This window comes from Danio rerio, chromosome 7 (assembly GCF_052040795.2).
Source record: "Danio rerio strain M-AB ecotype USA chromosome 7, GRCz13ab, whole genome shotgun sequence".
Taxonomy (NCBI): domain Eukaryota; kingdom Metazoa; phylum Chordata; class Actinopteri; order Cypriniformes; family Danionidae; genus Danio; species Danio rerio.
The window spans coordinates 713,853-730,000 of NC_141027.1; the positions used below are offsets into that span (position 1 = coordinate 713,853).

Here is a 16,148-nt window from a genome sequence, read left to right on the forward strand (position 1 = left end):
TTTTTCTTAATTTGACAAATATGTCACATCAAAATTCCACCCACTGTTTTAAGGTTAACAGCCCGATGTGACATACAGTCGAAGTCAGAATTATTCGCCCCCTTTTGATTTTTTGATTTTTTTTAATATTGTCCAAATTATTTTTAACAGAGCAAGGAAAAGTTCACAGTTTGTCTGATAATATTTGTTCTTCTGGAGAAAGTGTTATTTGTTTTATTTCGGCTGGAAAAAAAGCAGTTTTTAATTTTTTAAAATCCATTTTTGGGCAAAGTTATGAGCCCCTTTAAGCTATATATTTTTCTCAATAATGTACAGAACAAACCATCATTATACAATAACTTGCCTTATTACCCTAACCTGCCCAGTTACCCTAATTAAGTGAAGCCTTTACATGTCACTTTAAGCTGTATAGAAGTGTCTTGAAGAATATCTAGTCTAATATTATTTACTGTCATCATGGCAAAGAGGAAATAAATCAGTTATTAGAGATAAGTTATGAACACTATTATGATTAGAAATGTGTATATTTGGAAATTATGATTGGAAAACAGAAATTTTGGGGGGGCACTAATAAACAGGGGCGCTAATACTTCAGGGGCACTAATAATTCTGACTTTAACTGTACATGTCACCACCATATCTTCGTACCTTGATTTCCCTGCTGAAAAATCCAGCTTAAACCAGCCTAAGCTGGTGGGCTGATTTTAGCTGGTTGACCAGGTTGGTTTCAGAGGGGTTTTGGCCATTTCCAGGCTGGTTTCCAGCCATTTCCAGCCTGATCTGCTCAGGCTGGGAGATGACCTGCTAAATCCAGCTTGACCAGCCTAGCCAAGATGGGACTCCAGCCAAAACCAGCTATATCAAGCCAGGCTGGTCAAGCTGATTTAAGCTGGATTTGGCTGGTCATTTTCCAGCCTGACCAGCTAAGATCAGGCTGGAAATGGTTGGAAACCAGCCTGGAAATGGCCAAAACCCCTTTAAAACCAGCCTGGTCGACCAGCTAAAACCAGCCAACCATCCTAGGCTGGTTTAAGCTGGATTCTTCAGCAGGGTTATATCAGTTTGTTCAAGAAATGTGTTAAAATCATGGTGAATGTAATCTAGTATTTGTTATTAAAACATTAGAACAGTTAAACGGGTCAAACGTACCTTTAGGACTAGAACACACTCTAGAATCTTTAGAACTGTGAAAGAACACAGATCTTTAAAAGCTGCTGACACTGCAACATGTGCTCCACACACAGCCCACCGTTTTGCACATGTTGCCATGACAACAAAACAGCACACATTCTCACGTGACTGAACCTGGATGTGACTTACACGGCACTGTCAGACTTCCCGAGTTGAAAATGAGGAAAATGCTTTAAAAAGAGCTTTCCAGATGATCACAATTGATTGTGACACCCGCGTCACAGTGGGTTCCTACTGTATGTCAATTTAAGCTGTATAGAAGTGTCTTGATGAATATCTAGTCTAATATTAATTACTGTCATCATGACAAAGAGAAAATAAATCAGTTATTAGAGATGAGTTATTAACACTGTTATGATTAGAGATGTGCTGCAGAAATCTGCTCTCTGATACACAGACACTGGGGAGAAATAAACAGGGGGTGAATAATTCTGAACTCAACTGTATATGTGATTTTTTTTATTTACATTTGTTGTCTGTGTTTTAGCACAGCAGGATCTCCAGCAGAAAAGAGATGTAATGAGATGTACTGTTTTCAATAGTAAATAAATGTGTGTTTTTGAAACTAATGAAGACAGCAGAAGTCTATCATTCATTAGAATTATTCAGCCTGACATGTTTACCGCTCCAAAATACTGTATGATAGATTTTTCAAACAATAGGCTACCATACCATCAGAATCTAATACCGGCCCATGCCTAGGTGACACCCAGGGCGGCCAATCGGGTGTCAGGGGTGTCCATGAATGAACTGCTGCTTCTGTAATGCTGTATGCTGATGTGTGATCTCTCTATCAGTGTTTCAGTGCTGAAGCTGAAGAGTGCACTAACCCTGCGTCTCTCTCTCTCTCTCTCTCTCTCTCTCTCTCTCTCTGTGTGTGTGTGCAGGAGACTCTGCTCCAGCAGGTGAGTTGTGCATGTCTCCTCTGTTCCTCTGTGCTGTGTTGATCCAGTAAAGGTGGAGGCAGACGCTGCTGTCAGCTCCAGTTACTGTCCAGCAGTCATGATGAGGCTCACAACACTCAAACACACTCCTGCATGCGCGCGCACGCTCGTCTCTGTGTGTGTGTGTGTGTGTGTGTAGTGAAGGCTGTATTGGTTTCCATCAATCATGCTCTGGTTAGAGCGAGTGTGTGTTGACGGCTCCGTTTCACTGCAGACACACGAGACACACTCGCACTGTCAGAGGAATATCTGCACATGCACACACACACACACATGCACACACATTCATAAATGCACATATATGCGTACACACACACAAACATGCATATACACACAGTAACTCGTGCATATGCAAGCACACATACACACAAACACACACTCAAACAATAATAATATGTGTGTGTGTGTGTGTGTGTGTGTGTGTGTGTGTGTGTGTGTGTGTGTGTGTGTGTGTGTGTGTGTGTGTGTGTGTGTGTGTGTGTGTGTGTGTGTGTGTGTGTGTGTGTGTGTGTGTGTGTGTGTGTGTGTGTGTGTGTGTGATGAGTGTTGTTGAGTAAATCCTGCAGCGCTGCTGTTGTGGGGACTCACACACACTCAGAGGGAATTATGGGAGATGCAGTGCAGAGCAGCGGCTTATACACACACACACACACACACACACACACAATCTGAGCCTGAAAGATAAAGAGATGTGGATCATATCAGCAGCGTACAGCCTGAGAATACGCACACACACACACACACACACACACACATACAAACATGAGTATACAAATACACACACACACACACAAACATGTATTCAAGCACACACACACCCACACACAAACATGAGTACACAAATGTGCACACACACACACACACACACACACACACACACACACACAAACATGTATTTAAGCACACACACACACACCAACATGAGTACACAAATGCACACACACACACACAAACATGAGTACACAAATGCACACACACACACACAAACATGAGTACACAAATGCGCACACACACACACAGACACAAACATGTATTCAAACACACAAACAAACATGAGTACACAAATGCACACACACACACACAACCACACAAACATGTATACAAGCACACACACACACACACACACACACACACACGAGTACAAAAATGCACACGCACACACAAAAACATGTATACAAGCACACACACAAGTACACAAATGTACGCACACATGCACAAACACACACACACACACACGTATACAAGCACACACACGAGTACACAAATAAACGCATACACACAAACACACAAACATGTATACAAGCACACACACACACACAAACGAGTACACAAATGTACGCACACACACACACACGCACACACACACACACATGTATGCAAGCACACACACACACACACACACATGAGTACACAAATGTACGCACACACACACAAACACAATCATGTAAACAAGCACACACACACACACACACACAAGTACACAAATGTACACACACACACACACACACACACACATGTATACAAGCACACACACAAACACACACACACACACACAAGTACACAAATGCACACACACACACACACACACACACAAAATCATTAATAATATAATAATGGAGGAACTTTGATGTTGATGATGGTGTGTGTGTGCGTGCGTGTGCGTGTGTGTGTGTGTGTGTGTGTGTGTGTGTGTGTGTGTTGGTAGTGCCCTGCTTTAAGCAGTTTAGCTTAATAGTAATAGCCTAGTCATAAGTTTTACCAACAGGCAAACAGCTCAGACACACACACACACACACACACACACACCCAGGGTCACACACAGTGTGTGTGTGTATGTGTGTGTGTGTGTGTGTTTCTCGCAGCTTTGCCTTCAGAAATACTCCCTCGCAGAATCTAATTAAAATGTGGGGAAGAGCTGCACTGATATGCCGCTGAGGCCACACACACACACACACACACACACACACACACACACACACACACACACACACACACACACACTGAACCTGAGTGTGATCATGAGTGTGTAGTGCAGATTAAATGTGTCTGCAGTGGTTTTGTGTGTTCAGTGGCTTGTAAATGTGTGTTATTAGATTAAATAGCAGAGAAGTGAGAAGATCAGGGACTGAATATGTGTCTGACACACACACACACACACACACTATTCAGATCAGCAGGAGTGTGTGCGGTAGTCAGAATTTGTGTTCAGAAGCACAAAAACACAGCAGTGTAAACTAATCTGAGAGTGAAACACACTGAAAACAGCACAGTCATCTCACAGTGTTTTCCAGATACTGGGACACATTCCTCAATGCTTAGAAGACTTTTGCAGAACTCTTCCCACAGTTCTCCTCACCGACTCTCAGCTTGGCAGAGCAGTTCATTTCACATTCACAACACACCACAGCTACCAACACACTGCATTCAGCTCTCAAATCAAGTCATTCTTCCAGGACATTAGCAAAGGTGGACAACCCACTGACACACCGTATCACCCACTAAACAATGAGCTGAACACACTCACAGCATGCAGTGTTACAGTGTTGTCCTGTGTAAAACACACACACACACCTCTGTCTATGACTGCAGCATGTGTTCCTGGAATGACTCAGACACGATGCAGAGTTCAGCAATACTTCATGGCCTTTATTTATGAAGTAACTCCTAAACACACACTCCATCCACTGATGCAGATACAGTAGTGATGCTGATCTGGCTGCCTACACTGCATTTGTAGATGTGGAGTGTGCTTCAGTGAAGGACAGCTGCTGAATGTGTTCATGATGTTCTTGTTTTAGCAGAAGTTGAACAGTTGTGAGAACAGTGTGTAAGCACATGCTAAATGTCCTGTATGTACACAGATTTCTGGCCAGCCACGAGAAGCATCAACTGCTATAGCTTGGAGAAAAGGGTATACGTGTGTGTGGATTTCAGTCAAACACTTTACATCTCCAGGCAGAAAAAAAAATCCTCAATAGATTTGAGGAATGGAGAATATGAAGGGGGAGATACACAACTAAAAACATGGGTGGGCAGTGAACCAGTTATGATCCAGATGAGCTCTGATTTCTAAACTGCAATTCTGTGTGACAGGTGTTTACCCATGTGATGAGTCAGTATGTAAAGTAAGGCAACTGACTTTATAATTGTGAATGACAGAGTGTTCCTTGTGAAAACAAGAGATTTTCTGCATGAAACTGTGTAAAATGCAGGGAATTGTGTGTAGTGTTTTGAAAAAAGTGTGTTGTGAACCTGCGATTTGAGTGTAAAGCAGGAATTGTGCGTGTAGTTGAGCAGAATTGGTTCAGGGGGTTGGTGCATCAGTTACATGTTGTAGTCATAATTTGTGTGTAAACACTTGGAAAAAACTGTAAATGACGAGGCCACATTTTTGCCAACTGTGGCCCACATTTGTCCTCCATCATTTGGGCCAAATTGATCATTTTCCACATGGGCAACACTAGGTTCACATTCAGATTACATTCTGCCATAAGTGCCAAATCTTTGCCTTAAATGGCTCATGTATGAATCTGAATCTTTGCCCCTCTTTTGTCATTGTACAGGTGGGCCACTTCAGGCCCACATTCATTTTGTCTGGGCCGAAGGAAGACCACCAGTGCCGCATAACTGCCTAACGTGACCCACATTCGCATGCTATCTGGAGAAAGATGTCGTCCCGTATGCATTTTGTGCCAAAACAATGAGAATTGGTCCTTAGTTTAGCTCACGCAGACTTCTGTTGTGCTCACTGTGTCAAGAGTTCTGCAAAAGTGACCTGAGTATTGAGAAATGTGTCCTAGTGTTTGTAAAACACTGTGAAGAAGACGCAATTACAGTTTGATCACATATAGCTGTGTGTTTTACTCTGACATGAGTGTGTTAATAGAGGACGCTGGGCTGCCAGTGAACAGAGTATCACAGTCATCTAATCTAGTGCTCATAAAAGCATCAACCAGCTTTTCTGCATCTGCATCACGGAGAGATATTTACATTAGATGTTGCCTGTGCTGTTGTTGTCTATTGGAGGGAATGCATCAATAGAGCCGCCATCTTAGTACAGGGTAGCACTCCTTTGAAATGAAGGCGGGACCAAGGTGCAGTGGAGAACTGTGGCCATCCAGAGCCCGAGATATACACACACACACATATACACGTATATCTATGATGGGGAGTTTCCACACACACACACACACACACACACTCACACACATGCACGTGCACAAACACACGCACACACACAAGATCAAGTGGTCAAAGGTCACTGAGTGTGTGTGTGTGTGTCCTGTTTGTTCTGGTCCTGCTGATCAATTCCAATCCAGTGAGAGAAATGACGCCAATTAATCATGTTGCCATGGCAGCGGTTGCCGAGTGGTTGCTGAGGGGTTTCCTTAGCAGCAGACAGAGAGGAGGAACAAATGAGCACAGGAAGAAAGGAGAGCTAAAGGCTGTGCGTGCGTGCGTGCGTGTGTGTGCGTGTGTGCGTGTGTGTGTGTGTGTGTGTGTGTGTGTGTGTGTGTGTGTGTGTGTATAATAGACTCCAATATAGTACTGGTATGAAGTATTTGCCACAGTGTACTGTAGTATTCCTGATGCTCTGAGACTCACTCTGGCTGTGTGTGATTCCATGCTTTACTGGGGTGTGTGTCTGGCATCGGTCTAACCTCTGCAGAATGACCTCAGTGTGTGTGTGTGTGCGTGTGTGTGTGTGTGTTTTCAGTCACTGTGGCGTCTGAAATGATCAAGTTAATCAGCGCTCGCAGTTGTTTTATGTCAGACATCACTGAATGTGTCTGAATCATAAGTCTGAGCATCACACACACACACACACACACACACACACACACACACACACACACACACTCACTCACTCATTATGAGAGTATGAGACACACTGCTAGAAGAAAGAGCAGAACCAGTTCAAACTGAGATGAAGCTGAACACACAACATTATTATTATTATGGGAGTCAGTGATTAGCACAGTTGCCTCACAGCAAGAAGGTCGCTGGTTTGAGTCTCGGCTGGATCAGTTGGTGTTTCTGTGTGGAGTTTGCATGTTCTCACGTGTTGGTGTGGGTTTCCTCCGGGTGCTGCGGTTTCCCCCACAGTCCAAACACATGCGCTATAGGGGAACTGATCAACTACACTGGCCGTAGTGTATGAGTGCGTGTGTGTGAATGAGTGTGTATGGGTGTTTTCCAGTATTGGGTTGCTGCTGGAAGGATATCCGCTGTGTAAAACATATGCTGGAATAGTTAGTGGTTCATTCCGCTGTGGCGACCCCTGATGAATAAAGGGACAAAACTAAAGGAAAATGAATGAATGAATGAACACTATGAATGAGTGAGGGCCTCAGCAGATATTCTGACTCTGATTGGCTGTAAATAAACACTGAGCTCTTTATAATCACCAACATTTCACTGACGGCGCTATTAAGAGATTAACACAGCCTACAGAAACACACAATGAAATATTCATGACAACACACACACACACACACACACACACACACACACACACACATTTACACACATATACACACACAGAGAACTACACAGCTTCTTTATTCATCTGAGCCTGCAGACGCCTGCGCTACATCAGCTCTTAACAGCACACACTTTTATATTAAACAAACACACTCACTGGCCACAGTGTCGCCATCAGAAGATGGAGACACTGTGCTCATAAAGGGATGGACATGGTCAGCAGCAATACTCAGGTAGGCTGTGGCGTTGATGCTCAATTGGTACTAATGGACCCAAAGAAAATCTCCCCCACACCATTACACCACCACCACCAGCCTGAACCGCTGATACAAGGCAGGATGATCCATGCTTTCATGTTGTTGAGCCGAGCATCTGAATGTGTCAGCAGAAATGGAGACTCATCAGAGCAGCAACGTTTCTCCAATCTTCTATTGTCCAGTTTTGGTGAGTCTGTGTGAATTGTAGCCTCAGTTTCCTGTTCTTAGCTGACAGGAGCGGCACCCGGTGTGCTCTTCTGCTGCTGTAGCCCATCCGCCTCAAGGTTGGCCGTGTTGTGTGTTCAGAGATGCTCTTCTGCAGAGCTCGGTTGTAACGAGTGCTTATTTGAGTTACTGTTGCCTTTCTATCAGCTGGAACCAGTCTGGCCATTCTCCTCTGACCTCTGACCTCATCAACAAGGCATTTGCGCCCACAGAACTGCCGCTCACTGGAGATTTCCTCTTTGTCGGAGCATTCTCTGTAAAGCCTAGAGATGGTTGTGCGTGAAAATCCCAGTAGATCAGCAGTTTCTGAAATACTCAGAGCAGCCCGTCTGGCAGCAACAACCATGCCACGTTCAAAGTCTCTTAAATCCCCTTTCTTCCCCATTCTGCTCGCTTTGACCTGCAGCAGATCCTCTTGACCATGTCTACATGCCTAAATGCAGTGAGCTGCTGCCATGTGATTGGCTGATTAGAAATGTGCATTAACGTGCAGTTGAACAGGTGTACCTAATAAAGTGGCCGGTGAGTGTATTCTAATGTTAGGATGACTTTAACCAAGAAAATGAGTGTAATATATCTGATGTTGCACACACACACACACACACACACACACACACACACACACACACACACACACACACTGTAGTAATAAGTCCTAATGAAGAGATTTAGTTTAGTAGAGGATGAAGCGCAGGCAGTGAAGGAGATTCACAATGTGATGTGATTCACAACGGCTGCTCATCGCCCTCAAACCACTGTGTGTGTGTGTGTGTGTGTGTGTGTGTGTGTGTGTGTGTGTGTGTGTGTGTGTGTGTGTGTGTGTGTGTGTGCTGTAATTAGCAGTTATTTGCACTGGATTTCATTTGGCTCAGTCATTAGTGTTGCACTAAGACAGTTTGCTGTGAAATCTGAGTTTCCCCTCGGCCAGGAAATTAACAAGACCATTAGTGCATTAGAAAAACCCTGAGCGAGAGAGGGGGGTGGAGAGAGAGAGAGACGTGTGTGAGAGAGGGAGAGAGAGAGAGATGGAGAGATGGAAAGAGAGAGACATGCACACAGGCGGAGGATTATTAGTCTGAGCACTGCAGAACACTAATAATATCAGCAAGTACACTCAGTAGTAAACTACACAGCGCTGCCTCATCACCAGTTCTGCACATTTTGCATATCTGAATGTTGTCTGTTTGCTCAAATAATCCTTCAAGTACACTACATAGCATACAGCAGACTGCATCTCACAGCTATAGCTCCTCCTGAAGCAGTGAGTATACTCAGCATCTCCAGTAGAAGTGCATAGTGTAGTATAGTGTGTAGTGTGCATACTCGGTTCCTCTAATAGACGCGTGTACTCAGCGTCTCCGGTAGTAGTGTGTAATGTAGTGTAGTGTGCATTACTCCATTCCTCCAGTAGTAGTGCTTAGTGTGCATATTCAGCATCTCCAGGATTAGTGTGTAGTGTAGTCTGTAGTGTGCATACTTAGCTTCTCCAGTAGTAGTGTGTAGTGTAGTGTGCATACTCAGCTACTCCAGCAGTAGTGTGGAGTGTAGTGTGCAGTTGTGCTATATATTCTCTCTGGACTCTGCTATAAAGTCATCAGGGTAGTGAACTAGGCGGCAGTGTTCACTCTGGGATGGTGTTTCAATCACAGTTCTCGAGGAAGCATCCTGATGTGCATCAGATCCAGCCCCCGCTGCTCCGCCGTCTCCAGCAGCTCCAGGGGGATCAGGACTCTCACACTCGCTGTGGCCCAGACAGAAGGCACTCTGAGCGGGATAAATCACCGCGCTGCTGCTGCTGCTGCCTCTTTATGGAGCTGTTTTACTGCCTCTCTGTAGGAGACGGGGACCAGGAGAGCGTCATAAATCACACTCTCTGCAGTCGCTCTGCATTTACCCCAAGGGGGCGACAGATTCTCAGCAGGAGCCAAGCTGCTACTGCTCATCAGCAGCACACTAGACGACACTGACCTTCACACAACAACAACAACAACATGTGTCTGTCTTTATGTGTCTGTCTGTCTGTATGTGTCTATCTGTCTATCTGTCTGTCTGCCTGCCTTAGGGATATGCATCTCAGGATTGAGGCCAATATGATATGTAGCTTGATGCACAGCTAACAATACGATACACTACAGATACATATGAAGCAGCTACAGATATGATACATTAATCATACAGTTCATATACAATATGTTATCATGTAGCGAGTGATACGTTACGAAACCATACGTTAAAGATACATATGAAGCAGCTAATGATGCGATACGTTAAAGATACATATGAAGCAGCTAGCGATACGATACAATACATTAAAGATACATATGAAGCATCTAATGATGCAATACATTAGGATACATATGAAGCAGCTAGCTGTACGATACGTTAAAGATATATATGAAGCAGTTAACGGTACGATACGATACATTAAAGATACATATGAAGCAGCTAGCGATATGATACATTAAAGATATATATGAAGCAGTTAACGGTACGATACGATACATTAAAGATACATATGAAGCAGCTAGCGATACAATAAGTTAAAGATACATATGACGCAGCTAATGATGCGATACATTAAAGATATATATATGAAGCAGCTAGCTGTACGATACGGTACATTAAAGATACATATGAAGCAGCTAATGATGCGTTACGTTAAAGATACATATGAAGCAGCTAGCGCTACGATACGATACGTTAAAGATACATATGAAGCAGCTAATGATGCGATACAATAGGATACATATGAAGCAGCTAGCTGTACGATACGTTAAAGATACATATGAAGCAGCTAGCGATACAATGCATTAAAGATATATATGAAGCAGTTAACGGTACGATACGATACATTAAAGATACATATGAAGCAGCTAGCGATACAATAAGTTAAAGATACATATGACGCAGCTAATGATGCGATACATTAAAGATATATATATGAAGCAGCTAGCTGTACGATACGGTACATTAAAGATACATATGAAGCAGCTAATGATGCGTTACGTTAAAGATACATATGAAGCAGCTAGCGCTACGATACGATACGTTAAAGATACATATGAAGCAGCTAATGATGCGATACAATAGGATACATATGAAGCAGCTAGCTGTACGATACGTTAAAGATACATATGAAGCAGCTAGCGATACAATGCATTAAAGATATATATGAAGCAGTTAACGGTACGATACGATACATTAAAGATACATATGAAGCAGCTAGCGATACGATACATTAAAGATACATATGAAGCAGCTAGCGATATGATACATTAAAGATATATATGAAGCAGTTAACGATACGATGCGATACATCAAAGATACATATAAAGCAGCTAGCGATACGATACATTAAAGATCTATCTATCATCCATCCATCATTATCCATCTGTCTGTCTGTCTGTCCGTCCGTCCGTTCATCTGTCTATCTATCTAATGTATATCTATCTATCCATCTATCCGTCTGTCCATTTGTTCAATCATCCATCCAATGATCATTAGAATAGTCTGGTCTTCTGTGTTGATGTACAGTTCCAGCAGTGTGTGTGTGTGTGTGTGTGTGTGTGTGTGTGTATCGTGTCCTTCACGCTGTGAGCTGCTGTGGCTCCACATGTCTTCTTATTGGTGTTTTTCTGTAAGCGTGTGTGTGTGTGTGTGTGTGTGTGTCAGGGGTCAGGTCTTCTGCAGGCAGCAGTAATGCGTCACGCTGCGCGGTCAGGCCTCAGGTAAATGAAGGGCAGCGGCGCCGTGGGCTCGTGCATTAATGAATCCAGCGCTTGCTGTTTCATTCCGTCGATTCCACAAAGCAACATGTGCAGATTTTAATGACTTCGACCTTTGCGGTTTGAAGATTGAGGCTGAATTTATTTAATGAGTGACCGCAGAGTCTTAAAGCGAGTCACGGTCAAACTCACAGCACGCCTCAGAAAAACACACTGCGCTAAAATAAAGCTGTAATCCAGCATTTACATGGAGTCACCGCAGCTCCGTCTCTGTGCTGGGAATCCTTATCTAACTATTCTGCCTTTTAAATGTTGAATGCACATCACAACATTAGTATTATTCTGATGTCTGACTTTACTTCTGACAATGCTGAACTTCTTTCAGAATACAAGCCCAGAATCAGCTCTATAATGCTGTGAATATTCATCTAACTAGTCTGGCATTTTAAAATGTTATGTACATCCCATGATTATTTTTGTATATTCATTATTTTTCTCGTACCATAATTATTCTCGTAAATGCATACATTTTCCCTCATCACACAAGGTCTTCAGTGAGCCATATACTGCATTTGAATTGTTCTCTGATATCTACACAGTAGGTATATGGCTTAGTTAAATAGGTACATTTATTTGTCCCTGTAGGGAATTTTCATTTGCAGCACACACACTGAGACATCTGACATATATAAATATATATATAGAGAGATAAATATATAAATATATATATAGAGAGAGATAAATATATATATATATATATATATATATATATATATATATATATATATATATATATATATATATATATATAGAGTAGAGATGTGTTGTGTTCTTATATATATATATATATATATATATATATATATATATATATATATATATATATACCATTTAAGAACATGGATTGTAGAACTTTAGTACACGCCACCAGTTTTTTTTTTTTTTTGTTACTCTGTTCAATAAGACGCATTTATTAAATGCAAAAAACTATTTTCAATTGTTAAATACTTATTAAAATGTTAAATAACTGATTTCTTATTGTATTGAGTTTCAAATTAATTTATTACTCCAGTCATTATTGCTTTTATTGCTATTAAATTATAGTGCTTGTTATAATAATAATAATAATAATAATAATAATAAAAATAATACTGACAACATTGATGATAGTAATAATAATAATAGTAACATTAATAATTACAACATTGATTATAAGAATAATAATAATACTAACAATAATAATAATAATAATAATAATAATAATAATAATAATAATAATAATAATAATAATTATTATTATTAATATTAATATTATTATTATTACTATTATTATTATAATTATCATGATAATAACATTAACAACAACTTAAACAACAACAATAATTATAATAAAATAAAATAATAATAATCATAATAATAACAGTTTTTTATGCTGTGAGAACCGTGGATTAATAAATTGACTAAGCCAAAAAGAAAATGAATAGTAATAATAATAATACAATTAATAGTAATAATAATAATTATTATTATTAATATTAGAGTGATTTCTGAAGGATCATGTGACTCTGAAGACTGCAGTAATAAAGCTGAAACTTCATTAATAAATAATAAATGATTAAATGAAATGATAATCTACTGCTAAGCAGTTACTCTGTACCGTATTTCACAGTTTCACATTGTGTGCTGTATTTTGCTGAAATAAATGCAGCCTTGGTGAGCAGGAGAAGCTGATTTAAAACATTGAAACATCCTACTCACCCCAAACTGTTGGCAAGTGTCTGTCCAGAAATGGTTTAATACAGTATGCTCATTTATTACTTCATTAAATACTCCTAGAATCAGAGGCTCCGTAATTGACCATATATGGATCGTGTCATGAATATTATTAAGTTCCTGTCTGACGTGCAGCTCTCTCTCTCACACACACACACACACACAGAGGAATGTTTGATATACACAGATAAATATAAACCCATCAGAGTAACGCTTACTTCCTTTGCTCACTAGATGTTGACAGAGGCTAAGCTACACTTTAGCTTGACAGCAGAGAGCAGTAGAAATGTGTTGTGTTCTTACTATCTTAGGCCCCGTTTACACTAGTGCGTTTTAGTTTTAAAACGGCGTTGTAGAATGAAAACGATCCGCGTCCACACTCGCGTTTTACCCAGCGTTTCTGAACTGCTCTCCGTCCACACCAAAACGCTGAAAACGCACATCACGTGACCACACACACACTTTGGCAAGCGCTGGAGCCCATCTACCCAGATGAGAGCTCTGCTAGTCGGACTTCTCATCAAGCATCTCCCGCTGGATCTAATCTCACTATATTTATTAAACGTGATATTTCATTCATCTTGTTGTCTTTATCTAACGACATATTCCCTGACTTTGGTCATTGGAATCTATTACTTGTTGGTAACGTGTTTTGGCTGAGCGCAAAGATAAGTTAATGATTAATGTAACCACGTACATTCTGTATATTGACTGATCGCTTGCCTTTATTTCCTCCAATGTATAAACTTATTGTATGTTATACTTTTATGGCCATTATCGATTATTAAAACTGATATTCAGCAAAAGAGAGGGGATGTTTCGTATTTTCACTGAAATTGAAAGGAGGCAGTTGTTATCGGCTCCGTTTTGTTATAAATATCCACACAGTGAAGATGACGCTCATCTTATACAGCACGGCGCCTCAACATGTCTGCTGTCTGTTTAGTTGTTAATATTAAAATAAAAATAGGCAGTTCCTTATATCAAGTTTACATTTTATTGTTGAGAAAGTGAAACAACGTAGCCAGGGGGATGTGAATGAAGTTATAAAGTACACTGTTCCCTGTGAAGATTGACGCGTGTCCTCGGTATGTTTTCCATATCAAACTGAGAAGAAGAGATGCAGCCTTGATCAAACATGCGAAGTCTGAACTTACATGGAGAAGATTCAGGACTGAACTGTGTGTTAGGCTACTTAATATTGAGGAAAAGCCCCAATCAGAGAGGCGAATGTCTGCAGCCCCGCCTCCGTTTTCAGATGTCTCCGTTTTCCATCATCCACACTGAGACGGAGCAGCAGCGTTTTAGAATGAAAACGGCCTCTCCAGCGTTTTCGAAACGCTCCGTTTTCGGCGCTCGAGAACTCCGGCGTAGTGTGGACGGATGGCGTAACCGTAGCAAAACTTATGCGTTTTCAAACTAAAACGCACTAGTGTAAACGGGGCCTAACTATATAACTATAATGTCAAAGTAAACAGTGCCACCAATTAACATCAGCCTCTGCATGAACTGATGGCAGCGTGTTTGTTGTTGTGATAATAACATGATAAATTAAGAAAACACACAGTTAGAAACACTGTGTACCTCTTCAGAGTGGAGCTGAATAGATGTGTAATCTGTATATCCTGCATTTTGCGTCCTGACGTGAGTTTAAACATGCCTCAGTCATTGCTTTGACCCTTCAGGATCAATGCGGGACTCGTCTGTCACTGGGGTCTCACAGGGATCAGTCTCACGCTCTCCACTCCTCCATGACCACCACAGCAGCCGCTCAGGATACGGCCTGGTCCAGGATTACGGAGACCTCGAGAATAATAAACAGACTAACATAAGCGCAGATGCCGTCCACATTATAATGTCTTTAGGGAAGTGTTCCGGCTCCGCTTGCCCTGAATAATGCAGACTCACAGTCCTGTAGAGGATCTGGATTTCAGCAGCATGTGTGTGTGTTATGTGTATGCTAATGCAGAGAGACGTGTCTTCAGTCTAGTGTTACACTGACAGAGTGTGTCTGCTTCCTGTGCAAGGACGGCTCTTCCAGAGTTTAGCTGCCAGATATGAGAAAGATCTACCGCCTACAGCTGATGCTGATATTCTGGGAATAATCCACTGTCCAGAATTAATATAAAATAAAAGCCCTTCATACATGGTGAGATCAGTATCAGCTTTAAGTGATGACAGGAGGAGGGAACAGATCGTTGTCCATGTGTCTTATCAAACTCAGGCCTGAATATTAATGAGCCCAGATCTGCATATCAGTCTGTGATCTGCTGATGACGGCCGCTCCTCAGATGTATATGCAAATGAGGAGGGCATGGCCTGTGAGTCACGCATCAGTCTGCTGTGTGTTCTGATTGGCCTGTTGGGGTTTTACACTCGTGTAGTTTACATGGGAATGAGGAATCGATCATGTCTGAGGCGTATCTCCATACGCTGATCTCTTCTCATTCCACTTTGGCCAGATATGCCGCGGTGTTCTTCACAGGGCAGCTGTAGATGCAGGCGTTCTCCTCAGAGTCGTGGTATTCAGCAGTCGGGGGGGCAGAGGT

The 16,148-nt window shown here is 41.6% G+C and overlaps 2 protein-coding genes across 53 annotated transcripts in view; one reads left to right on the plus strand and one right to left on the minus strand.

The window, feature by feature from the left end:
• Positions 1–16,148, plus strand: part of nrxn2b (neurexin 2b) — a 479,676-nt gene that overhangs the window by 206,910 nt on the left and 256,618 nt on the right. For 28 of the 52 annotated variants that reach the window (XM_087259563.1, XM_087259583.1, XM_087259577.1 and 25 more), the window contains one exon: positions 2,079–2,096. The exons of the other annotated variants lie outside the window; for them this stretch is intronic. In XM_087259563.1, the coding sequence (XP_087115689.1) occupies positions 2,079–2,096 (18 nt within the window). The remainder of the gene's footprint in view (positions 1–2,078; positions 2,097–16,148) is intronic. 52 annotated transcript variants of the gene reach the window in all.
• The window catches only part of alpk1 (alpha kinase 1), an 859,869-nt gene that overhangs the window by 60,014 nt on the left and 783,707 nt on the right, over positions 1–16,148 (minus strand). The gene's annotated exons all lie outside the window — the stretch shown is intronic.